Below are 26158 nucleotides of genomic sequence, written 5' to 3'. Positions count from 1 at the left end.
CTGTACAATGGGCTGGAGGTGCAGGTCGACAAATAAAGATAGTCTCTCAGTGGCTGTGTCATTGCCAGAGATGATGGGACGGCCAGGATTGTTCATTTTGTGAATTTTGGGAAGCATATAAAATCTCCCAGGTCTTGGTTTGGGATGAACAAGTATATCTGCTGTTGTTTCATCAATGAGGTTTAAGCTCCTGTATCTTACAACCATGTTCTTAATTTCTTTGTTCAAGTCTTCTGTGGGATCAGTTTCTAAAGGTTTGTAAGTGTTGGTATCCATTAGTTGTCTCATTCCCTCCTCAATATAATCACTTACTTTCATGGCAACCACTGCACCACCTTTGTCTGCCGGTTTTATAATGACATCCATTCTCTGTTGAAGGAGGTGGAGAGCTTTTCTTTCTTCTCGGGTGATGTTATCAAAAATCCTTTTAGGTGTTGATTCCTTGATGAGTTTCTTGATGGATAAAATGTATGTATCAAGGACAGGATTTCTACCACATTGAGGAGTCCATGATTTGGGATGGCGGAACTTCTTAAATGGATCTGGATGGTAGCTTGGCAGATCAACATTAGAATTATTGTAAAAGTATTCTGCAAGTCTGCATCTTCTCTCAAAGGTTTTTAGGTCTCTCATCATGTTGGCAGTATTATGGTCCTTCGGTACAGGACAGAAATAGAGGCCTTTGCTCAAGAGGTTCAATTCGCCTGGTGATAGGAGCCCTCCAGTTAAGTCAATAACTGGGTCGGATGTCTGCAAGGATTGTAGCTGACTGGTGCTATGCAGCCTTTTTTGTCTTATAAATCTTCTATTCTTTTTATGCTGTTTACTCACAGGGCTTTCACTGACAAGAAAATCTCCCAAAACAGAATGATTTATGAAGTGGTGAGTTGGAAGAGGAGGTACCAACACTTACAAACCTTTAGAAACTGATCCCACAGAAGACTTGAACAAAGAAATTAAGAACATGGTTGTAAGATACAGGAGCTTAAACCTCATTGATGAAACAACAGCAGATATACTTGTTCATCCCAAACCAAGACCTGGGAGATTTTATATGCTTCCCAAAATTCACAAAATGAACAATCCTGGCCGTCCCATCATCTCTGGCAATGACACAGCCACTGAGAGACTATCTTTATTTGTCGACCTGCACCTCCAGCCCATTGTACAGGAACTTCCATCATTTGTTAAAGATACCAGTCACTTCCTTCAGATTATTGAAAAATTAAACCAAACCTACACATTTGATGATGATACTCTTCTGGCTACATTTGATGTTACATCATTATACACCAATATACCACATGAGGATGGGCTTATGGCATTATCTGAAGCTCTTAATAAAAGAACTGTGAAAAAGCCATCAACAAATGTGCTTACCAACTTTGCAAGAGTTATCCTTAAATCCAACAATTTTACATTCAATGGAAAACACTATCTGCAGATACAAGGGACTTCCATGGGTACTCGGATGGCTCCATCCTATGCAAATATCTTCATGGGCAAACTAGAGAACTGTATACTTGCTACTTCCAGCATCAAACCACTGGTATGGCTACGATACATTGATGACATATTTATAATATGGAATTCCGGAAGTAGAACATTGGAACAATTTACAGCTTATATCAACAATATCCATCCTACCATCAAATTTACCAGCAGCAATACTAAACAGAATCCTCATCTCCCTTTTCTGGATGTGCTACTCACCATTCATGAACACAAAATTACAACTGATCTGTACCACAAGCCTACAGATGCTCATTTGTATCTAAACTGGACTTCATGTCACCCACACCACACTAAACTGAGCATCATCTACAGCCAAGCACTCAGAATAAGACGCATCTGCAGCAATGAGGAAACCTGTAAAGACCATCTACAGGAGCTTGCTACATTATTTAAAAGGCGAGGCTATCCTCTGCATATCATACAGCAACAAATTGACAAGTCTTTGCAGATACCCAGAGAAGCACTTATTTCGAATACCAACGGCAGAAACAAAAGTGACAGAACTCCATTTGTAGTGGACTATCATCCATCAGCTCCTAACTACAGAAATATAATGCAAAAAACATTTCCCTTACTGTCCACTTGTGAAAAATTGCAAAAGGTTTTTCCAAAACCACCAGTCATTGCTTACCGCAGAGCTCCAAATTTACGATCTCTTATTGTGAGAGCTGAACTCAAGCAAGCTGTAACAAATGCAGGGGTTCATTGCTGTGACTCTAAAAGGTGCATCACGTGTGAATATCTTTTACAAACATCATCTGCAACTAGTTCTGTTACGAGAAGGACCTATGCAATAAGGCAGCATCTTACATGTCGCTCAACATGCATTATTTATGTGATTCAGTGCCAACGACAAAGCTGTAAAAAGCAATATGTAGGCCAAACAGTGAATGACCTCCGTACACGATTCAGGAACCACAAATCTGCAATAATTAATAAGAAAATTGACCAGCCTGTAGCCAATCATTTTAACCTTGTGGATCATTCACTATCAGATTTGAAGATTTTCCCCGTGGAACATGTTTCAAAGGAAGAACTACTGGACTCCAGGGAAAACTTCTGGATGTACCGTTTAAAATCACTGCATCCAGATGGACTGAACATTACTGACAACACAACCTGATTACTGCATATCTCAAGAGCTCTCTGGACTGCATTGATTCCACATTCCAAATGGAATCTTCACTCATGATGCTTTTTGAAAATTCAGCTGTCATCTGTGCAGCCACAGAGCAAACCATCTTGTACTACCTGAGGAAGGCGGAAGCTGAAACGTTGTAGTGGAAATATATTTTTGTTCTTTGGTGAATCTATCTGTTTGAGTCACTTCTTTCTTGGATATTTTATTTCTTTGTGACTCATTGTATCCTTTGGGATCCAGATTTTTGCCCTGGCTGGCTGTTGTTTTCTTGTGATCCTTCATCTTCAAGTATATATATATATATATATATATATTGTGCACTCGTAAAAACTGTTGCCTCACTTTAGCTTTCTAAGGCACTAACCATTCTGTCTTGACAAAAAGAACCACAACATTTGTTCCTTTCTAAAGGAAATGCTTTAATTCTGTCAAGACGGCTTTAGGTGTGCCACACTTTAAGCTTGAAAACAGTGTTAGGATTTGAGCTGTTTATTAGCACATTGTATAACTCCACTGACAGGCTGATGTTGGTACTATATGCCATACTCAATATCAGACTTTATTCTAACGACTGAGAAACCTAGTGTGAAACGAATGAAAATGTGCTTGGTTTATGGAGCACCTTCCATAATCTGGGTAAACCTTTTTCTTTCAAACACTGTGTATATAATCCCAGCAGAGGCTCTGCATTTTTCACAGGATAAAATCATCTTGGAACACACCACAATTTCTAAAATTGGTATGGACCACCAAGAAATCAGTTCTATTGTGATTTAAATCTTATCACACTTATGTAATCCAGTTTGACCCATAAAGCCAGGCATTCACTACAATGCATTTCAGTGGGTGCCATGTGCTCAAGTCTTGTAATGGCTGCCATAGCATTTTGTTCATGTTCTGGCCAATCTGGGGAGGGGGTTCCTGTGGGGAACCCCACTCCCTCCAACACACCCCCACATTACAACATTGTTCAGGTTGTGGCCAGCTAATCAAACCTTCTTTAAAGTGGCCAATCGGAGCACATATGGACCCAGCAGTCCAGATAGCCCCATCTGTTTAATCCCATTTTGACCACCTCTTTAACACGAATTTCTGTTCAATTTGTAGAATTTGGTTCAGTTTAAAACATTTTTTAGGCTGACAATAAATATAAGGCATTTGGTGGTTGATTAGTGCAGACTCGGCTGCTTTTGTGAAGTGTTGTGGGACATTTAGATAAGTATTGTTTGTCAGTAACTAGTGACACCTATATTGGCACAGGGTTTTCCACTCAACTTCTCACCACAAAACCTTGATGTAACAGGAGGCTCAAGCAGGCTGTTATTGTGCCTGTTTTAAAAAAAAAAAAAGTAGAAGAGCACATCAGTGAGTTGGACACTGCATTGCTACTACAGCAGTAAAGCTAGTACTAGGGCCCTAAACATAAAAGTTTATTTTTTAAACTTTATCTCTTTTTTTTTTTAGAATCTATAATGATGAATGGCTCAAATGCGCCCAACACAACATCCAACAACAAATCTAAAGATGACCAGGTAGTGAACGGGCATGATGAAAATGAATCCAACCCTTTTGAAGAGTACATGTGGATGGAAAATGAAGAGGACTTCAATCGACAGGTGAAGATTTCAACTTGTAAACTGAAGGCTATTGTGTAGAATATTTGTTTATGTAGTAGTCACCCTGTTAAAATGAATACTGTTAATGCTAGTATCAAATATGTGCTTCTTCATACTTGAAATTGACATGCAGATCTGCAATTTTTCATTACTGAAATCTTAACATCATTTCAGTATTTCTATATAACTTAACAAGGCCAGAGATAACACAAGTTAAGTGTGCATTGCGAATGTCATCTGAAGCTGCCCGAGAGCTGTGTAGGTTGAAACAAGTTCTTTCAGAGCACTGTTGACTCTAAAATGGTGGAAATTGATTGTTTCTTCTCATGAGACATTAATGCACTTTATTTTTGTCTGTTAAAGTCCAAGCGGTGTGGCCTTGGACGCTTCTACTTTTGTGTGTATTTGTGAGTAGTTATATAAATTGGCTTTTGTTTAACTGAAGTCTTGCTAAGCATAGTTATTGAAACTTGTATTGCCTCACAATATAGTATTTAATGTTTTTGGTTTTAATGTGGTGCTGGGAATTTTCTTGTTGCCTGGATTGCATTAACCAATATCTCAATGTTCATCTGAGCAAACGTAGTTCTTTAGGATTAAAGTATAATAATTGCCTCTGCTGGAGTAAAAAAAGATAACCAGTTTATGACCTAAACACTGCTTCTAAACCAGAAAAAAATAGTACTACGATTTCTTTGTCTGACCACATTCAGGTGGTATTCAGGAATGCTTGCTACAGAAACAGCCTTGTTGACAATCTTAAGACGGTTACTTATCGCTTTGCTGTTGAGCGGAGACTGGCCCCAGCATCCACTTTTTTTTTATTGCACTAGCCGACCTGTACCACTAGGGGATTCTGCTGGTTTCTCCCCAGTAAGTGTCAGTTGTGTCCTCATAACTGGGGACTTTTTTCCATCGTCATGAATTGGGCAACTTGTGTGGATGTGTGGTGTTCACAATTGTATTGGTGAATGTGAAGTCCCTCAGGATACGGAGTGTATTGCACAAGATGATGGCTTACTGTATGTATAGTGGCTCAATCGCAAACATACCCATTTGCAATTTTGCCTTGCTGTTACTCTCCCCTAACAAATACCAGTCTGATGTAGAGGCATTATCCAACAATTCATTTGTCCATTAAGTTTCCTCTCCACAAATTGAGCTCACCCCTTGTTATTGTTTCCTGTGGCAGAAGGCCCATATACCTGGCAGTCTAAGCCAAGTACACATCGACACTAACATTAGTAAAATGTGTCCGACCAGAGAGGATTTTTCTTTAGAATTGGAGGAGCTCAAAAATTGAATATTGCATATTTGCTCAATTGACTACCAGAGAGATCAAAGTATTATACCCTTACATCATTCCTTAATTTCATTCATAGTCCTCTCTGCACTGAGGGGCTTCTTCCATGAGTTTAGTGATGAAGACCGAGAAACAAGAATGGAATGTCTGCAGTTGCAATTTTCTCTCCAGACCTGGCCTAACTTTAAAGAGCGGACAGGCCTTGTGGCTGTGTGACATGATCACCGGGATGCAGGTTTTCAAGTCTGCATGATCTGAATTGCAGTCGCCAGTAGGATTTTGCCTTTTATTCTGGAGAGACCTGCACATAGCTCAGTTGTTAAGGACCTAATGATAGTGCATCTGGACATACAGGAACTTTTTGTTACAAATAAGCTGTACAGGAGAAAAAAAGACCCCATTATGGTGTGTGTGTGTGTGCTGCAGCGGAACTTGACGTAATGGGGGGGAGGGGGTGGGTGTATGTGCATATGTGCACTGTTTCAGACCCACAATTTGGCTCCATGGTGCCATTAACTATTTATCTTCAGACCCTGGGCTAGTTGGCCTTCATAACCCTGGTTTGGGTTCTGCTGTATTGTCTGTGGGATGCATCTTACTGTTGGAAAAAGACTGCAAGCATTACGATACCAGGTATATTGGCATTTCTGGTCCCAGTTAAGACCAAGTACAGGCCTTTAAGTAAAAAGGCACCCAAGGACCTGCCAAGTCAATACCCTCTCACTAGTACATTCGGTCCTTGCAAAAAGTAGAACGAGCAGGTGAATTAGACTGGTGGCTGAGCTTCAGTGACAACTAGATAGTAGGCTCACCAGGAATTCACCAAGATGTTTTCGGTGGTTTAAGTGATGACACTGACCGTAGTACCAGTGCAGCACTAATATTTGGTTCATATCCAGATATGTCATGGGACAAAGTATTCGCGTTCTTTGCTTGCGTTGCAAACCCTTTTGTATGAGAATAGCTCTTGCTAATGAGTACACCTAGCAGTCCAGAGCCCCAAAGTATGCAATTGGCCTTGAGGACAACTGCAATTGGCAAGTTAAAGTATTTTCTATTGTTTCACACTTTATCTGAGCCTCCAACCACCTCCTGGAGTGTTGAGTGCTCAGTTGTGCTATTCAGCATAAAAATGCCCAAAAGCCGTATAATTGGTTCTTCAGTAGGACTGTCAGTAATATGCCCTTGGGATGCTGGTGGTAAACAGCCAAACTACACAAGATGCTGCACAGTGACCACTAAGACTACATAATCTCAATGAAAAAGCTTCAAATAGTTAACCTTGTTACTTACGTTTCAAAACAGTTGAACTGTCTCAAGGGCGACAATAAGTATCTAACAAGAGTTGTTTAGTTGAAATCCAAACCTTTTGCAGGTACTCAAGATTTCATCCAGAAATTAGGCTGACTTTTACTTAGGGGTCCAAAAACGAGAGTGATGAAGGCATCCCTAGTTGGAGTTAGACTACTTCCCTTATGGACGCTTGCATTTTCTGGACTATTGGGCACTTAATAACAACAAGAATGTTTATTTTCCTCAAGATTGGTGATGTTCTCTCCAAAATTCCCGTAACAAATTGAAAAATGCCTTCTTGGGTAACGATGGAAGCCTGTGATTTTATTCCAAGCTCCATTGTGCCCACTGCACTGGGTGCAGCAGGTCTGTACAACCTTAATCAGTTTCTAGTTAGAGTATTGCTACATGGATAAATTAGCATAAATCTTGTGATGGCCACCGTGGATGATAATTGAAGCTCTCCAAACGTCCACATTTTAATCTTATCTCGATGGTGCAACTTGCAGGCATTGATGCAATGTGGCTGCAGATTTACGATTTGAAGACTGGACTTCTGTACAACTAGAGTGTTTACAAAGATATTTGCAGTTGTGATGACTGCTTAGCTTTTATCTTTTTGTTTAAATCGTTTTTATTATAATTTTGCACATATTTTTTTTGTATTTTTATTTGCATTTTTCTTATCACAAAACAAGAAAAAACAGACAGGTCATCACATCCACTTTGCTTGTCTCCCACCGCCCCTCTCCCCCCTCATAAGAGGAGCCATTTCAATGAGTGCTCCGCACCAATTCACAATCGTCCTTAATGTTCATATCTGCCCAGGCTCCTGGGCTATCCATGCCCTCCGTGAACCGTATAGGAACCCCCTCCCAGCCGCCCTCCTAGAGACCCCCCTCCAAGCCATGATATTTCCTCCACCTAGACCACACTCTGCTAAATTTCTCGCGACATCCCCGTGCCTTGTATGTTACCCTTTCTGCTGCCATGTGGAGGTCGAGACCCCTCCTCCATTCCTCCAGTCAGGGCGGCGCGGGCGCTCCCCAGTATTTCGCTACGTCCCTTTTAGCCACCACTAGGGCCAGAACCAAGGTGGTCAGTAGTGGGCGAGTTTGATAGACATCGTTGGTCATGCCTAGTAATACCAGTTTGGGATCTTCCTGCAATGGAACCTCTAGCACTTTACCTAGTTCCCCCCAACATTTTGCACATTATTAATAAAGCAAAGTCAGAGCAGCGCTCATGTCGCAGGTGGGAGAAGAAAGAAAAGCGAGTGGCAATAGCACAATGCACAATAATAGCGGGAAAAACACATATATAATTTATGGTGGGTATTTCCAACCATGAGGCAACGTCCCAGGGAGGATAGAGCGCAGTGCTGACGAGTCATGGCACCGAGTAGCATGTACACGATTCTGGTATTGTGCAGTTCGAACCCAACTGGGGACACAGGGCACAACAAAATGAGGACAACATAAGTCAGGGTAGGGTGGAGTCGCCTAAGACCTGCTGCTGTGTCTAGTGTAACCGGGGGGCCAAAAACTGTCGGGACCTGTAATAATGGGGCATTGAGACAGAAGGGTTTGGTCAGCGCTGGTGTCAGTGCTACTCTACGTTCCCACCGGCTGGGGATATACCTTGAGTACTGACCTCATGGAGCGCATTCGGGTCCACTGTGTCCGTGACCAGCTCTTGGAGATTGGAAACCATTGTGTCCCACTGAGGCGCTAGGGGGAAACATGCGAATGCCAAGCAGGTCTTCCCAACGTAGCGCCGCCCCCTCCGCCGTAGCCCAGTTTATCAGGGATCGGCGCCAGGCAAGTGGGTGGGGCGACAGAGGGGATTTCCATCGCCTGGTGATCAAGCGTTTGGCTGTTATCAGAACCAGGTCTAGAAATCGTCTGGCAGCCCTATATTTTTTTGTTTCTGCTGAAGAGATGCAGCACATGGGCCTCCCAAGTAGGGGGGATGGTACGGAAGGTGCAGGATGTGAGGGTGACCATCACATTGTTCCAATAGTCAGTCAGGACCGGGCAGCCCCAAAGCATGTGAAGAATGTCTGCATCTAACTGCCGGCAGCGGGGACAAGCTGCATCCGTGTGGAGGAAGTATCTGTTGAGAGTAAGGTAGGCCCGATGTAGTACAAAGAATTGAATTTGTTTGAATCGTTGGTTACGGGGGACGTAGGCCGAGCTGCTCCGGATGACAGCCCACTCTCGAGCTGTAAACGCCCTCCCAATGAAGACTAAGCAGTGTGAGGGTCTACCTCTGTGTGTTGGAGAGAGGATGAAAACCAGCGCGTGAGATGTCCTCCTGTCCCCATCACGTGAAGGTATTGCAAAGTGTGGTGAGTGGGAGGTTCCTGAGGGAGTGTACCCCATTTGGACGCTAACGAGGCTATGATTGTTCTATGTAGTAGAAACTGCACAGGGTGCAGGTTCTCTTCTGCTATGCGTTCCTGGTACGGTATAAGAGTGCCGTACTGAAACGGGTCCCCCACGTCCTGTATCCCCTCCGAGGCCCAATGACGTAGCTCAGTCGCCATCGTGTAGGTGTCTCCTCATGGGAGTGCCCAGCAGTGGGATAGCGGGCGCGTACGGAACAGTGGTTCTAGTGAGGAAAAGGCACCTACGGAAGCACTTGTATGCTACAGTGAGTAGGAGAGTATTGGGGGAGGTACCACCATTTTGACAAGGGCACTTCTCCCAGAGATTGCCAATGGGAGAGTCCTCCATAAACCCATCTGCGACCGAATCGCAGTGGCAGCCCGGAATACGTTCCCGTAGAGGAGATCGGCTTTGGTACAAAAGACTAAGACCCCTAAATAGCGAAAAAGGTCGCTGCACCAAGCCACAGGTGTATCCCCACCCTCCCCTCCTCCTGCCCAGTATGTAGCCTGGATCGGGAGCATCTGCCAAGAACGGCGAAAGTATAGATTTTGCCAGATTAACTCGCAGTCCCGAGGCCTGCGCAAAATGGCTGAGGGCTCGCTCAAGTGAGGGAGGGGGGTATTATGGCAATCCCGAGCATATAACAGCAGATTGTCTGCGTATAGCAGAATGGTGTGAGTGCCATCTCCGAGCTGAATCCCCATGTCTACATGAGTGCGGATGTGGACCTCCAGAGGCTCCACTGCCAATGCGAACAAAAGCGCGGACAGCGGGCATCCCGGGCTGGTTCCATGCCGCACCTGAATTGGGAAGTAGGACCCCTTCCGAATCCGAACCGATGGATTACGATACAGCAATTGCACCAAACTAAGGAAATGGGGGCCAATCCCAAAGCGAGCCAGAACGGCAAAGAGGAAATTCCAAGCCAGTGAATCGAAGGCCTTCTCAAAGTCCAACACCATACACCCTGAGCGTGGCCAGTCGATCGGGGCATATTCCGCCACTCGAAAATAGCGACGTATGTTCATTACCGTATTACGCTGCGGAACGAAACCATTCTGGTCAGAGTGGACTAGATCAGGGACCAGTGGGGCCAGGCGATTGGCTAGGACTTTAGCCAGAATCTTATCAGTGTTCAATATTGCAATCGGCCGATAGGAGCCGGGTGACGTGGGGCCCTTACCAGGTTTCGACAGGGATACCACATTAGCAGTACGTATGGCTGGGGGTAGAGTTCCATCCGAGATTGCCTGTGTGTACATTAAGTGAAGATGTGGCACCAAATATTCCCCATAGGTTTTGAGAAACTCAGCCGGGAGGCCATCCGGTGCCGGTGTTTCACCGGAGGACCAGGACCGCAGTGCGTCTCATATCTTGTCCTCTGCAAGGGGAGTCCAGTTCCAAGGACTGGTCTACCGTAAGAGTGGGCAACTCCAGTTTTCAAAAAGGACACCACTTCCTGGGCATTGGCCGTCGGGTGGGTCTCATATATAGCAGAGTGTAGTGTTCAGTCATCAGCGTGTGAATGTCTCTTTGGGTGCTACGCTCTCGGCCCAGATCGTTGAGTAATAACTGGGGGGGGAGCGGTCGAGGGAGACATTGAGTACTGTGTTAAAGTCTCCTCCTAGGAGCCACGGGATATCTCTCCACCGGAGCAGTGTCTCCGAGATCGTCAAGATAGCACCCTGTGTTATATTTGGGGCATATAAGGAGCCCAGCAAAATAGGCTGGCCATTCAGCCTGCCACTCACTAAGATATAGCGCCCCATTGGGTCTGTCAGGACTTACTTCTCCTCCCATGGAACCCCTGCCTTGACCCATATCATCGCCCCTCTAACCATGGACAAATAGTTGGTACTGTATATCTGGCCCCGCCAGCGACTGTGCAAGCGGGTAGCTTCAACAGTCCGATGGGTCTCCTGTAGAAGCGCCACACTCGTCTTGCGGCGTTGCAAATGGGCGTAAATGGCGTATCGCTTGGAGGGTGTATGAATGCCCCCGACGTTCCAGGTTATGATATCAAGATCGGTCATCTGGGCAGTTGATCAGTGTACCCCATCCGTGTACTATGGCACCCCCTGTGTGAGGAACCCTTCGAAGGGGGGTGTAAGGGGGCTGGAGGCAGCAGGTCCTGTAGGTATGGCGACGTGTGTAGAAGGAGGAAAATAATAATGTAGAGCTGTAGAAAACGTTGAAACTGGAAAAGAGTGAGACCCTAACATGAGGAACTGCCCAAACCATCACACTAAGTCATGGCTACTGAACTAGTGTCGAAAGATTTCAGGGGGATAGACCAGTGAAAGGGAGGTACCGGTGTAAAGACTGTTCCCCCCCCCCCTGTCTCCGTGACCTCAAAAGAGCAGGAGATAGTGCATCAAGGAATTACTAAGAATGGCATGTCTGGAAACATCACGTTCTAGTACAGGCTAAAGTCAAATGTCACTGCCGTTTGCGGGGTGAAACCCTGAAGCGGGGGGGAATCTACATCGAAGGACCATTCAGGTGTGGATTCGGAGGCCCCAGACTTTGGCAGAGAGGCAGCGGAGTCCACTGGAGATGGAGGTCCGAGATTCTGAGACAAATTAAGTTCCATTAATGCAGTCTGTGGAGTGACACCCCGGAGCGGGGGGGGGGGGAAGTCTGTCCATGGACCATTTAGGGGTAAACTCAGTGGCACTGCATTTTGTCAGTGAAGCAGCGGAGTGAGCCGGGGAGGGAGCTCGCACGGGCTGGAAGGCCGCCATCGTATGTAGGGCTTCCTGGCGCTCCTGTCGAATTTGGTCAGGGTGAGGGGCGACTATTTTAGGTCTTGTGTCGTTCTTTTTGCCCCAGTACCTATGGTGGCGGGGGTGCTGGGGGCTCTTCTGATTTGGGCACTGTTGCCAGCCCCTGTTCCTCGAGCCAGTCCCAGACCTCTTTGGGGGAGTCTAAATACTTCGTGTTGCGTATTGTTTTTTTTTTTCTGAAGTTTTGATTGAAACAAATACAATCTGCATATACAGTTTTACAATCATGAGGACAGTTGCATCTGCCTAGCTGTACAGTTTCCACAAAGACACCACCTCCATGATGACTACAATAATGTTAAATCTTATCGTCCGAACCTTGATCCAATATCGGAGGCGTACAGATGTTGCCTCTGTAGGTATTCAATTTGCCCCACATCCTTCCCCATTTCTTTGGACATCCTCTGTGAATGAAGGTGGCCTTTTCAGCCACCATGACCATACCATATCCATATCTCTACACCATTCTAGCAAAGTTGGTACGTGTGCCGACCCCCATTTCTGCGCCAAATTTGGTTTAGCTATCATTGTGCCTGTCGTTGCCCACTGGCGTTCAGCGTTGTTAAGGTCTGTTGGTTCCCACACGTTTAGAAGGCAACATTTAGGATCGAGAGGGACTTGTTTCTCACTGACTTCCGTAATGATGTCCATCACTACTGCCCAGTAAGGTGTAAGCAGTGGGCATTCCCACAGGGTGCGATAAAATATACCTATGTCACCACAGAGGCGTAAACGGTGTGGGCCAGGGATTCTTCCCATCTTATGCAGTGTTACCCTTGTGTAATGGGTCCTGTGTAGTATTTTTAGCTGTACCAGCCATAGTCTAGAGGAGATTGCCACCTCTCTAGGTGACGCAGTCTGGTCCCGACAGTCAGGGTTGTCCATATCCCCACCTGCCGTCTGCCAAATCGCCCTAAATCAGATGAGGGGGTCCATCCGGTTATTAATCATTTTCTTGTAGGTGAGTGAGGTTGCTTTTTTTGTCTAGATAGTCTATTAATAGCCGGCCCTCTAAGGGGGATGATACAGGGAGTGTTTCTGCTGTTGGAAGGGCTGCATATACCGATTATTTAAAAAAAAAAAAAAAAATTATTATAATTTTTTTTCCCGGAGCCATTGTGTATTGTTCTTGTAGGTGGGCAAAGCTCACAACCGTACCATTGTGCCAGAGGTCCCCTAGCCAGGAGATCCCTCTCAGACAACAGGATTGACCCTTGCGGCAACTGATCAGGCCCTCGTTGCAGGCGCCATCTACAGTAGACCCAGGAGTGATCACCGCCTCCTCACCAGTTGCTGCCCACGTATGTCCTGCACTTCTCCGGGGCTTCAAGACAGGGGGGCAGCAGCATACGGCAGTCCCATATCCTCACCGGGACCACCGTGAGTTATGGCAACAGCAAGGTTGTCGCAGCTGCCCCACGCACCCTGTTAGTGCTGGGTTCCCGCCGCTCCACAGGCCACACCGCCTGGAGCCTCTGCAGTATGTTGCCGAGGCTTGGAAAACCCTCATCTGATGCAGCCACCTCTCCGAGGCATGGTAGGCGTGCAGCGAGGTAGGGAATACCGTCTATGAAAGTGGATGCTGAGGATAAACTGGGGATTAAATGCGGAGCGTTAGCAAGACTCGTCCGCCATCTTCATTACTTGGCCACGCCCAGACTGCTTATCTTTATCTTACGGTGATTCATTTGTTTCTGTACCTGGATGACTGAGTGATCAACGCTCCGTGATTTACTTCTTGCCAAGCAGCTTTGTTTAGTTTGAAATGTTCTTTTATGAGTGGATTTGTTTCTTTTTTAGAAAACAAAGGTTTTCCTTATTCCAATCCGGTCATTGTCGTCTTATAAGAGCTGTTTCACACCCAACGCCACCCTTCCTTTCATCCAGTAAATAGCTGTTTAGATATTCCATGTAATATACAATGCAATTTTATTAAAGCCAACTAGTTAAGAATTTGGTCTCGTGTTTTTTGTGCATATTTGGTCATGGTTCTGGAGTTTTCCAGGATGTTTTTTTTTATATAGCACTAACTTGACCTGAAGGTTTTAGGTATCGCAGCACTTTACATGAGCACCATCTGCGTTACACAGACTCATTCATTTTTGTTAGGCATGTTCCTAGCAAGATACTCTTCCAGCAGAGTCCTCTTTAGGGAAGAACGAATTTGGAGTGTTGATGTTCTTATATTTTATTTGAATCGATTTATTGGGTTTTCCACATTTTAGGATCATTACACATCGTTGTTGACCCTGGTTATAGGCATAGTAATGAGACGTATCACAATTACTGAATCATGGTTACAGACAGGAGATATAAACAAACCATGTGATGGGTCGAATGGTGCTTTAAAGGAGCTAGTTCTTCCCAAAGGGAGGGGTTGTGGGGGGGGGGGGGGGGGAAGTGCTCCCACGTGTGTATCAGATACTGAAAAAGTGGGAAGGGCTGATAAACTGTAAACTCTGGGACAATCCATGGAGATGTGACTGGGTGGAGGTGTGGATGGGCGGGTGGGTGCCTACCGTTTGTGGCTATTCTGTTGAGGTTGCAGGCCCAGGCGGGTTCCGGAGGGGGCAGTCAATGTTAAGTGTTCATGTAGATTTTTTTCTGTACGAGGTAGAGGACCTGTTTGAGGCTGGGGCAAAGGAGGTGCGACAGGGCACCTCTGGTGGGACTAGCGGTGCTGGGGGAGACTGGGCATTCTTAGTCGTTTGTTGGAAGCTCTGAAGTGGTGTGGCCCATTCAGTGGAGACATGTCATCGGCGCACTTCCTGTACCTCTTCATATCTGATTGCGTCCTCCTGTGTACCCTACTTACGGACCGCTCCCGTCCAGGCTGCCAGAGGGGGCCCTGCAGCTGCCAGCCAATGCATTGTGATTCCCAGTTTCGTCAAAAGGAGGGCCAGGGACGTGGACCGCGTCTGGACTTTGCAATGTCTCTAGCGCCGAAATATGCCTAGCGAGCAAGCCTCCCAGGTTGGTATTGTCGAAGAGCCCCGTGACCTCCAGCAGTGTATTGTGAACGCCGTCCCAATAGAACTGTTAGGTGGGGCAGGTCGAGAACATGTGCAGAAATGTTGCGCCAGGGGCCCGACGGCGGGGACAGGAAAATGCGAAGTTGCGTCGGTGTCAGGTATTCACGATGTAGGATGAAGAATTGTATGTTTTTAAACCGAATGTTTGGGATACCTTCAGGAACTCTAGGGCATTTCTTATCGTTTAGTGGCCTTTAAACTACTCCTCCCACTTGTGTCTCAGTTGGGTAAGTGGTAAGGCCGTAAGCTCGCTAATCACCATGTGCCCATGTGCATTACTTTGTGGGTTCACCTTCGGACAGATCCCAAAGCTGGTGGCAGTTCGAAATTTGCTGGTGGAGAAGGAACTGCCATCGGATGTTCACTCTCCTCTGCCAATTGGTCAAAGACGAGCGAGAAGCTGACCGTCAGCTGAAAGGGACTCTGCCTCTAGCATCTAATGGGCCGTCCAGGTCTGTAAGGCCTGGGCAGTATGACTCTGCCACGAAGCAGGACAGTTAGTGGTGGCGGGGGGCTGTATAGCTGGGTTCCTCAGGACAGGCGGTTGACCCCTAGCATGCAGGACCTTGCCATCGCCACCTGGATCGAGTGGGTCTAGACAGGTCCGTTTCCCAGCAGGATTACTGGTATTGATAAAGGCCTGCAGTTGGAGCTGGTCTCCACCAGATAGTGCCCTGCCGTCCATCGTGAAAGGCACTGAGGCTGTGCCGCAAGAAAATATGCTTCAAGTGACTGGGTGCCCAGTCCTCCCCCTGTCCAGCAGTTGCATTTTGGCCAGGGTGAATTTGTTGATGACCGCTGCCCCAAATGAGGGAGCAAAACAGGTTATCAAGTTTCTGAAAAAAAGAGGCGGGGGGGGGGGGGGAGGAGGAGAGGGAGATGACCGGAAGATTCATGAAATGATACAGAAGGCAAGGTAATAAAACCATCTTCGCCAGGGCGATTTTCCCCACATATCTTTGAAAGGAAGTGTGGATTAGTGGCTATGGTGGTTACTGTAGTTGGATCAGGGTTTCAATGTAGTTTCTGCACTTGCTAACATTGGCTTATCCTCAGTAGATAACTAATTTCTTCCCACTGAAATTATACGGCTTAGAAATAAGAAACCTGATATTACAAACCACTCGGGTGAAAAGTCATTTTTGCATTGCTCTATAGGCTCCTCTTAAAATACATAAAAGCCATTTAGTGGCCCTGGGCACAAATTGAGATGAAAGTAAAGTACTGTAATGAGTCTATATGCAAGAAAGCTTCTTAAATTTAAATACAGCACATTTTCGCCTAGTGAATAAAATTGCCTGAATGTGTGGGACCATCTTATAGTAAGTGCTGAGCTGTGCCATTTGCAATTGAATCTAGGCTTCTGCTGTCCGGTATAAATCATTTAAAAGGGTGGCTTTCTGTTGCATGCCTATCCACCAGACATAGACGGCAGTATATGCCTCATCTTTATTTTTAATAACTTGATTTGCATATATAACTTTCACGCAGTGGGGAAAGATTTTGGGTCTATATTTAGATTTTTTTTTTTAATACGATCTATATAGCTGAGCAATTGGTACGTATATTTTATTGGAGAAAGGTAAGCTGTTCATAGAGATGTAATGCTGTGAATTTTATGACTATTAATTTGTTTATATAGCACCTGAATCAACCCGAAGGGGTATCTCTGCGCTTCAGACTAGACTGTTGTGAGATGGTCACTGTAGAACCACTATTACAAGAACAGACTAGTAATCTGATATTGCATGTAAATAATGTGTTCTTATGAAATCCTCCATATAATTTTGTTTTACTCTGTTTTAGGTGGAAGAAGAGCTGCAAGAACAGGATTTCCTTGATCGTTGTTTCCAAGAAATGCTTGATGAAGAAGACCAGGATTGGTTCATTCCGTCCCGTGACTTGCCTCAAGGTTTAGGGCAGCTACAGCAACAGTTAAATGGGCTCACGGTCAACGATGGTCGCGTTTCAGAGGACATTTTGGTAAATGGAATTACATTATTAATGCACATCGCCATTGCATCCTAAAACGCAAGCCCAACGTAAATTGGCGTTCTTGTAAGTGGTTACAAATGTGATGGCGTATTGCACACGGATGCTGTTGTAATTAGAAAGATTGTCTACTTTTCTAAATCATTGTGGTCCAGTAAGGGATATTGGTATTTGAAAAGCGCCTCTTAAAATTACTTCTGCCCTGCTTAACCAGAAAGACTTCACCTAAGTATTTTGGTCTTTGAGAGATGTGATTCCAGTCTGACCAAGCATAAGCAGCGCTCAAAGGCCATTTAGCAACCTCATTTCTACAATCTCCCAGCCCAGTACTACTTTTTTCTTTTTCTGAAACAACGGCCATGGGTTTTAAAAGGGAAGCTGCTGATCCTAAAATCCTCTGGTTATGGTAGAGTCCTGAAATATTTTTTTAGTTGCTATCGAGAACCTGTCTCTTGCCACACAAGATTCACATTGAGAATGTTTCAGAAATAACTTCTGGATACCTTCAGCAGCAGAACTTCATGCCAGCTCTACTTGCAGCGGTTCTTCTGTCCTGCTTGCCTGAATTCTACTACCCTCTGCTGCCTTCGGTTTTGTGCTTCCTCTGCTCGATTTCTTCAAATTTTTCTGCCTCTTTGCTTGCTCCTGCCGTCTGTTTTGCCTCTTTCTGCTCGTTGTTTTGTCTTTGTGCACTTTTATGACCTATTCTGATGTCTCATCCACAGCAGCCAGATGCCCCTCAAAGTGACAGAGCAGCGCAATACAAATGCTGATTAATTGTGACGAACGTCAATACCACCCCTAATGGCCAAATATAAACTACCTATAGTTATGAAAATCCTCCCCCCGGACTATTTTTCTGCGGTTTTGAGCTGGAATAGCTACTATTCCATAAACGTAAAGTGAGTGGGACTGAGGAACCTTTGAATCTGTGTGTGGTGTTTCGGACACATTGCAGAGCTTAAGCATGCCTGCCTTCCCGGATGGTTCATGGTGTCCACTCAGTCTGCCCCAGTCACGGTTTGCACTGAGCATCCACTCCCAAGACGCGCATCCCTCCTCCTCATCAGCTGCCTGGAGATGCTGAGTATTAGTCTATAATGCAACAAAGCCTAACTCTGTAGGATGTGACTGTCCTTGTTTTCCCATTACCAGATATTAGTGCGTCAGATGGTACTATGAAGTAACTAGAAACCGTGTTCAGCCCCACCTTGCCTGATTTCTAGACTTGTCAGGCTGAGAGTCCCATTATGTCTGACCACAAGTTCTCAAAGGCTTAGTGGATTAAAAAGAAGCCCCACCGCGATATCCAGCTTATAGTCTCTGGAAAACAGATACAGAGCACCAAAGTATATTTACTTTGTCCCTTATTTAGTTTGCCGTCCTTTAAGTGTAACATCACTCAAGGATGCAGAGTGCCGCCAATCTTCTGACAAGAAGCAATATCAGTTGTTTAGACAAACCGGTTCCATCATAGCAGGCAATGGACTAGGCCTATGACTAAGGTTGACCTCTGTACCTCCTTTTTCCCCATATAATGTTCTGGAGGGGTGTATGTTTACGTTCACTATGGCAAAGAAAACCATTGTGCAGTAGTTTGGATGAGACCTATATTGCTGCCAGGAACTAAAATGGGTATTCTGTCTGTAGCCAGAGATTTATCGAAAATTCACTAATATTCCTTTCAATCCAAAGAATCTGTTGCAGTACTACAGATTCTATACAATACTGAATTGTCACTAGCAAACCGAATTGGTGACTGCAATTCAAGCCCCTGTTCTCAGATCCGGTAAACTTTTCAATCTTTCAAGGCAAAAGTCTCCAATCATCCCAGACCTTCCCCATCCACCTGGTCTTCCTTGTCTTTATTTAAAATTTTTGGGTTTCGCACTTGGAGATCGCCCTAGCTTTCTCGTGTGTGTGTGTGTGTGTGTGTGTGTGTGTGTGTGTGTGTGTGTATATATATATATATATATATATATCACAAATAGCACTCCTTCCACCTCTACCAAAGCCTCGGCAGCGAAGAAAGATACGAACCACTTCTTTTTTTCAGGCAAGATGTTTATTTAGAACCTAGCAGCAGTCGACAGATGCCGCGTTTCGGGCTTAGGCGCCCTTGTTCACATAAAGGCTGCAATAGATTTCGCCATTTTTAAGTGATATGCCCTTCCCACAACAGTCACATGCTCCAGAAGTTAATGAACATAGTAAACAGACTACATGGATATAACCAATGTAATAAATACATATTGGCAATGTAAAAATCCCTGGGTAAATCCAAATACACGTTTATAAGCAGTGCAAAAATTCATTATAACTGCATAAATGCATGTAATCATTAACAAACTTGTAACTTTGAGAAGGCAATGTGCAAAAAAAAAATTTTTTATTATAAAGTGCATAGCAGAGCTAATTGAAGAATTATTTTACAAATATATCATGTGCAAATTAATGTGATGTTTAGTGTGAAGAATATTGGTCGCAAAATGGTTACAAGAATAGAAATAAATATAAAATATATATTTTTTAGCAACCTAAACTCGGCTGAGATATTACACCAAGTGAAATATATTATAAGATGGCACCAGCTTCTATTTGAAGGATTTATATTGTAAACTTAGATCACGTCCAAGTTTAACCATTTTTTTTTACAAAAAAGGACAATAAATGCCATCCCTTTGATACAAGGTCTCTGCCGTAGTGTAAATTGATCACCCTTAAAAATCGTTAGTACAAAATTACTAAACATTTTTTTCTTCCTTCTCCCGTAACCACAAATTTCACCGATACTCACAAAGTCAAACAATAGATTATTTAGAACCAAGTCAAAAAACAAACTCAGAGTCTGTACGATATAAAACACATTAATCCGGGTAACACACAGAATACCTATTCACAAACATGTGTACATATCTTCGGTGTTATTCAGACCATTTGGGCATTTGCTGTCGAAGTTGAGAATAAATTTAGTTTCCAATCTCCTATTCAAAGCCTCTGTTCCCTCCTCTGCGTGGTTTAGGGACAGCAGCTACCACATAATATTTTAAACAAGATAGATTATTACCATGGACTTGTTTGAAATGGCGTGCCACTGGGTAATTGGGATCACTATGCAAAATGGCACGTAGATGTTGAAGGATTCTCTCGTGTACCTGTAGTTTGGTACTTCCGATATAATTAAGCCCACAGGTACAAGTGAGAACATAAACTGCAAAATCAGTTTTACAGTTATGGTTTCCCATTATCTATATATATATATATATATATATATATATATATATATATATATATATATATATATATATATATATCAATCAAACTTTGGCTAGCTCTCTACATCCATTGGTCTGTTTTCGTTCACATTTTTTCCCACCCACTACAGTGTACATAATGGGCAAGGTCAGCCTACTCCAGCCATTCGTTCTAATCACTTTAAGTGACTATATTTTGGTGTGTAGAAATGCACATCCACCTAAAAAAAACGAGTTTAGTGCCTGGGCTGATGGGCCAATCTCTGCTTATAATCTTTTTTATTTCTGCTTTTGTTATTTTGTATTTTTTTTTTGGTTGTATTTTTTTTTTTTTTTTAAATGTACATTTTGTGTTTTTTTATTTTTTTTTAATTTTTTTTTTTTATAGTACCTCTTGGGCAAATGCCAGACACATACCATCATGATACAACATACTGAAAAGTCGCCAGATAGGCCGACATCATTGGGTACATTGTGTAGACGCAAAAATGATCATAAAAAACCAAACTGTACGCAGGCATCCCCACCCCACCTGGCAAGCATATATGATTGCCGATGTGAATCTTAAAATGAAGAACCCAATATCATGGCCCAAAACCTCTCGTGGAAGCTATCGGGGAGGGGGGGGGGGGGGGGAGTTTGCGAAGGAAGAGGTGGGAGGTATATGCCCCGGTATGTGGCCCATCTAGACCAGATTTTTTTGTTTTTGAAGGCAACCCATGCCTGAAAGACTGCTACCCATGCAGTTGTCCAGTTCCTTTCGCCATTTCCCTATTGTCGGTGGGGAGGTTTCTTTCCATTGCTGGGCAATATTTCGTTTAGTGATTGTGAGTGCAAGGAAAAGTAAGTGTTGTTTATAGTGGTTCCCACCTATGTCATCTGTGCTGTGGAGTAGGAACAACCTCTGGTCGAGTGGGAGGTCCCAAGAGAACACCTCCTTAAGGCAGGCCAAAACTTGGCGCCAAAAGGGCTGTATGGCAACGCAGCTCCATACCGTGTGGAGGAACGACCCCTCCTCCCTGTCACAATGGAGGCACTGGGGAGATGCAATGGCCCCCATCCTTCAAAGAGGGAGGCATGTGTAATACACACGAACATACTTTAATTAGGTAAGACGGAACCTGGAGGACACAGCGGCTCCCCGGGGACTGGCAATAGCCTCCGCCCAATCAGTGAGTTCTGAAATATCTTCTTTCCATGCCCTCCTAGTCTTGTGAAGGGTCGTGCGTGGTCAATATTTGGTACATCTGCTGAATTTTGTGTGCACCTAAATCGCCCATAAGAAGACTACCTTCTAAAGGGTCGGATTCCGGGAGATCAGCTAGATCAACAAGCAATGGGGTGAGAGCATGACGCAGTTGGAGATGCTTATAAAACTGAGATTTATGAAGAGTGCGTGAAGGATTTTAGAGTGGTGCCCTTCATAATGTCCCCTAATGTGGGGATGCCAATTTGATCCCACTGACGGAACTCCTGCAACGTGGCCACCTGGCGTGCAAGTGTTCCATGCCACAATGACTTTGTCTGGGTTAGATGCCCATGCCGCCCCATGCGCAGGACAGTATACCTCCACAGCCGAATTGTCGTTCTGCTGTCATGGGGAAGAGGATCTAGGGACTGTGCGCTGTACAGCAGCCAAAGGAGGGGAACCCCCTCCATTGCTGCATGTACAAGGGCAAATGCCGGGTCTATAGTTGAATTGTACCACCAGTCATTAATGACCAGGAGGTGGGAGATAGCGTAATAAGAGTACACATCCGCGGCCGCCATGCCGCCGCAGTATGTAGATTGCACACATCTGTAACGCCACCCTTACTGCACCCCCACCCCATAAGAACTTTTTGATTATGGCATTTATTTGCGGAAACCAAGACCTTGGTATATGATACGGGAAGTTTTGGAGTCGATAAAGCACTCTGGGGAGCGAAACCATTAAAAAAAATCCAAGCGCCCATACAACGAGAAGAGCAGGGAGGACCATACGGATGTCTTTCCCCGGAGGCCGGCCAGGAGCGAGTTAATATTGCGCGCCCATGAGGTTGTAGGGCAAGGGGACATAAATATTCCGAGATATTGGAAACCATTGGTTGCATGTTGGAGCTGAGATGCCCAGGTACCTCTACCTTGTCCGCAAACCGGGAATGGCACCGATTTGGAAGGGTTAGTATGGAGTCCAGTGGTCTGGCCGAAGACACAGAGAATCTGTAAGATTCTCGGGTCCGAGATCCAGGGATAAGTAATGAAAAATAAGACTTTGTCTGCATATAAGGCAATACAATCTGGCTGCGATCTTGGCCATTCAAAGCTGCGAAGCACCGGGTCTCGGCAAACCCAAACTGCCAGGGGCTCCACCGCTAAGGCGAATAGAAGCGGAGACAGACGGCAGCCCTGTCTCGTGCCACAGGTAATAGGAAAGAAGGAAGATCGATGACCAGCAACATGCACGGAGGCCATGGGTTCTGTATACAATAGACGCGCGTATGCCAGGAAGCGTGGGCCAAGATTGACCGCCTCAAACAGCTGAAATAAGTACTCCCAGCTCAGGGAGTCGAAGGCCTTATTGATGTCGGCCAGGAGTATCGCTGCAGGATGCCCCAACTCAGGGGTCAACGCCATAGCATTATTGACCCGACGAATATGATGTAGAGTGGCTCGATTAGGCATGAAGCCGGATTGATCAAAGTAAATCAGAACTTGGATGCAGGAGCGCAGGCGATCTGCGAGGACCTTCCCCAGTAGTTTGGATTTAAAATTAATCTGGGAAATGGGGTGCTACGACGGTGGATCTTTTAGCGGGCGACTGGGCTTCAAGAGGAGGACAATCTTGACCTGACGCCAGACCCTGGGTAATAACTGGCGCGAGAGAGCTTTGTGTATGGTTTCCAGTAGGTGCGTGCCCAGCAAGGTCATGTGAGAACAAAGAAATTCCACGGGGAACCCGTTGGGGCCTGGCTGGGTTGCATCACCTTCAAGGCCACCGCCAGTTCGTCTACAGTGATAGTGGCTTCTAATTGGTCTCTCAACTGGTCTAATAGTCGTGGGGGGGTAAATGTCTCAAATAACTCCGCTATGTGATCCTCTGAGAGCTGCTCCCTCTGAGTATATAGCATAATAATAATCCACATTTGTAAAGCGCAAACAATTACCCGTAAGGGTGTCTAGGCGCTGGGGGCTGTCGGGAAGATTAAGCAAGGTATTGCCCAGAGTCACATGGTGCTGGGCTAATCTGCTGCCCGGGATCGAACCGTGATCTCCAGATTCCAGAGTCAGTCGCCCTGGCCGCGGCGCCACACCTCTTCTCTTCCCTTTAGCATAGAAAAATGATGCGCAAATTCTGTAACTACTACTGCGGGGGATGAGCGTAAAACACCATCCTACCCACTAATAATCGGAACAGTGGCCGGGGCGCCCTCGGACTGACACAGCCTGTGTAACATCTTGCTAGATTTATCCCCCCCACTGGTATATCTGGTGTTGAGATGCCAACCAGATCTTTCGCCTCCTCCATAAGGTGCTGGTGCAACTGTTGGTGCATGAGGGATAGGTTACGCTGGAGGGTGGGGGCTGGGGGGCCTGCATGTACTGCGTCTCCAGGGATGTGCACTGGGCTTCCAACTGAGTGGAGTGATTGCATTTGTCATTCGTCCTGTAACTCATATCAACCCCCCCTAATTGTAGTTTTCAAAGCTTCCCAGAGGGCTTCCTTGGAGGGAGCAGAGTCTGTATTCAGGGTAAGATAATCCTGGATCACAGTGTCCAGACACTCTTGATAGTCTGGATCGCGAAGATGCCAAGGGGACATACGCCGAGGGGGGGGGGAGGTGGGGGGAGAGGAGGGAGCTTTTGAAAGTGTAGGAGTGTCACCGTGTCTGGGTAATGATCAGACAGCCCTCTGCATGGTGGAAGACTTGGGAGAACCTGTGAATGTAGTTGCGTGGTGTGAACATGTAATCTAGACGAGACAAGGAACTATGAACCGTGGACAAGTAAGTGTAACCTATATCAGCAGGATGATATTCGCCCCATACGTCTGCCCTCCCAATGCATTGGCCAGCAGTGACAACTTGGAGGCTCTGGCGGGATGTTGTGTACCTGAGCACCGTCTATCAAGCGGTGACATAACGTTGTTCCAATCGCCTCCGGGAGATCACGCCCAACGGCGAGTGATACACTTGACAAACGTGTTACCTAAAGGCGGAGGTGCATATACACTACCTATGTTAAGTGGTTCCCCATAGTGTGTGCCGGACAGGACATATCTACCCCCCCTTCCCCATCCACCCAGTGTTTGCAATGAATGAAGAGGACGCGTTGGATTAATGATGGCTGTTCCTCAGGAGCCCCTAGTGAAACCCGTTTGATAGACCTGCTGGAACCTAAACCTGGCCAAACTGGGAGCCTTGTTGCCTAAAAGATGAGTCTCTTGCAGGACCAGGATGTCAGCACCGTATCATTAAGCTTAACGAAGGACAGCCCTCGCTTAATTTTATTTAGCAGCCCGCGAACATTCCACGATACCATGGTGAGGTCACCCACAGGAGAGGCAAATTGCTGCGAATTTGGGTCTAAAGATACTGGCCTAACTAATGAGGAGCATAATTGGCGTCTGTGAAGGAAAAAACACTGAAAACAGCAAAACTTTAAACTAGATGTCCCTCCCCCTTCGCCCTCCCTTCCCCACAATACTGCCAAGAACTAGGAGCGTCGTCGCGGTATGGAACGCCCCAGGGCCCAAATTGAAGACCCTAGGGCTCCCATGCCAATGGATCCCAACATTCCCATAGAACATTAACATTGGGGTTCAAGAGTCCGGGTCAGGTCAGCCACATTGTACTATGTCCACCTCCACTTGGTGCAAGAATGACAGGTTAAGTCCAACCCATGGATGTTCAGAGATGAGCAAGTAAGGAGATTCACCGGCTGTGGGGTGATCAGGATGTGCGCTCGCGACTGGAGGGACGCCGGGCCGATCTGGAGCGATGCCGTCTCTTTGATTTCGTCCTATGCAATCTGTTCCTGTGCGAGCCCCAAGGAGGACTCCGAGACAATTGGCGGTGAATGTAGTTTCAATTGGGCTCTTTCATCATACCATGCGAAAACTGCTTCAGGCGAGTCGAAAAAGTGGGTCTTTGAACATGTAGCCTAGCAGGGTAGAGCAGCATGTACGAGATTTAGCTTCCGCAGTCCCCGTTTTGCTGCAGTGAAGGACTGCCTCTGCTGTTGAACCAGACTGGTGTAATCCGGGAAGATCATGATAGGCTTTGAGTCCAAGATCAGTTTATCTTTGTGTCCGAGCAAACTAGCACCTTGTCCCTTACAGCATAATTGAGCAGCTTGGCGATGACCGGCTGTGGAGCTTCGCCAGGAGGTGGTTTCCTCGTTAGTGCCCGGTGTGCCCTCTCCACCACAAAGCACGTTGAGATCATATCCGCTGTAAGCAAATCCTTGAGCCAAGCGGTGAGGAAGCGATTCATCAAGTTGCTTTCAACCTTCCGAGAAACCAACAAATCTGAGATTACACCTAACGCGGCCTTCCGCGTCTTCGGCCCGGGATACAAGTTCTTGAGAGATGACAGTCAATTTATAGACCTGCTGCTGTGTGGTCGTCTTATCTGTCAAGGAGGACACCTGCGTCTCAGCCTATATAATGCGATCAACCGCTTTCCGCAGGTCTTGGCGCAGGAAGGAGACTTTGGTGCCAACGGCACCAATCTTAGCCTCAAGTGTGTCCCTAGCATCCGTAAATGCCGCCAAGAGGGCCATATTATCTGGTACTGGGCCTGGCGTGTATCCTCCGCTCGCCGATGTAGCATATTGGTCCAAAGTACTCTGT

At 45.6% G+C, this 26158-nt stretch overlaps 1 protein-coding gene across 3 annotated transcripts in view; it reads left to right on the top strand.

Moving 5' to 3' along the window:
* Positions 1–26158, top strand: part of PAIP2B (poly(A) binding protein interacting protein 2B) — a 58582-nt gene that overhangs the window by 12297 nt on the left and 20127 nt on the right. For all 3 annotated transcript variants that reach the window (XM_085642712.1, XM_085642714.1, XM_085642713.1), the window contains exons 2-3: positions 4121–4272; positions 16886–17062. In XM_085642712.1, the coding sequence (XP_085498838.1) occupies positions 4129–4272; positions 16886–17062 (321 nt within the window). In that variant the 5' untranslated portion in view covers positions 4121–4128. The remainder of the gene's footprint in view (positions 1–4120; positions 4273–16885; positions 17063–26158) is intronic.

Source organism: Triturus cristatus, chromosome 2_2 (genome assembly GCF_964204655.1).
Source record: "Triturus cristatus chromosome 2_2, aTriCri1.1, whole genome shotgun sequence".
Classification (NCBI taxonomy): Eukaryota; Metazoa; Chordata; class Amphibia; order Caudata; family Salamandridae; genus Triturus; species Triturus cristatus.
Note: the sequence above shows the minus strand (reverse complement) of the source record. Positions and strands in the feature narration are given on the sequence as shown.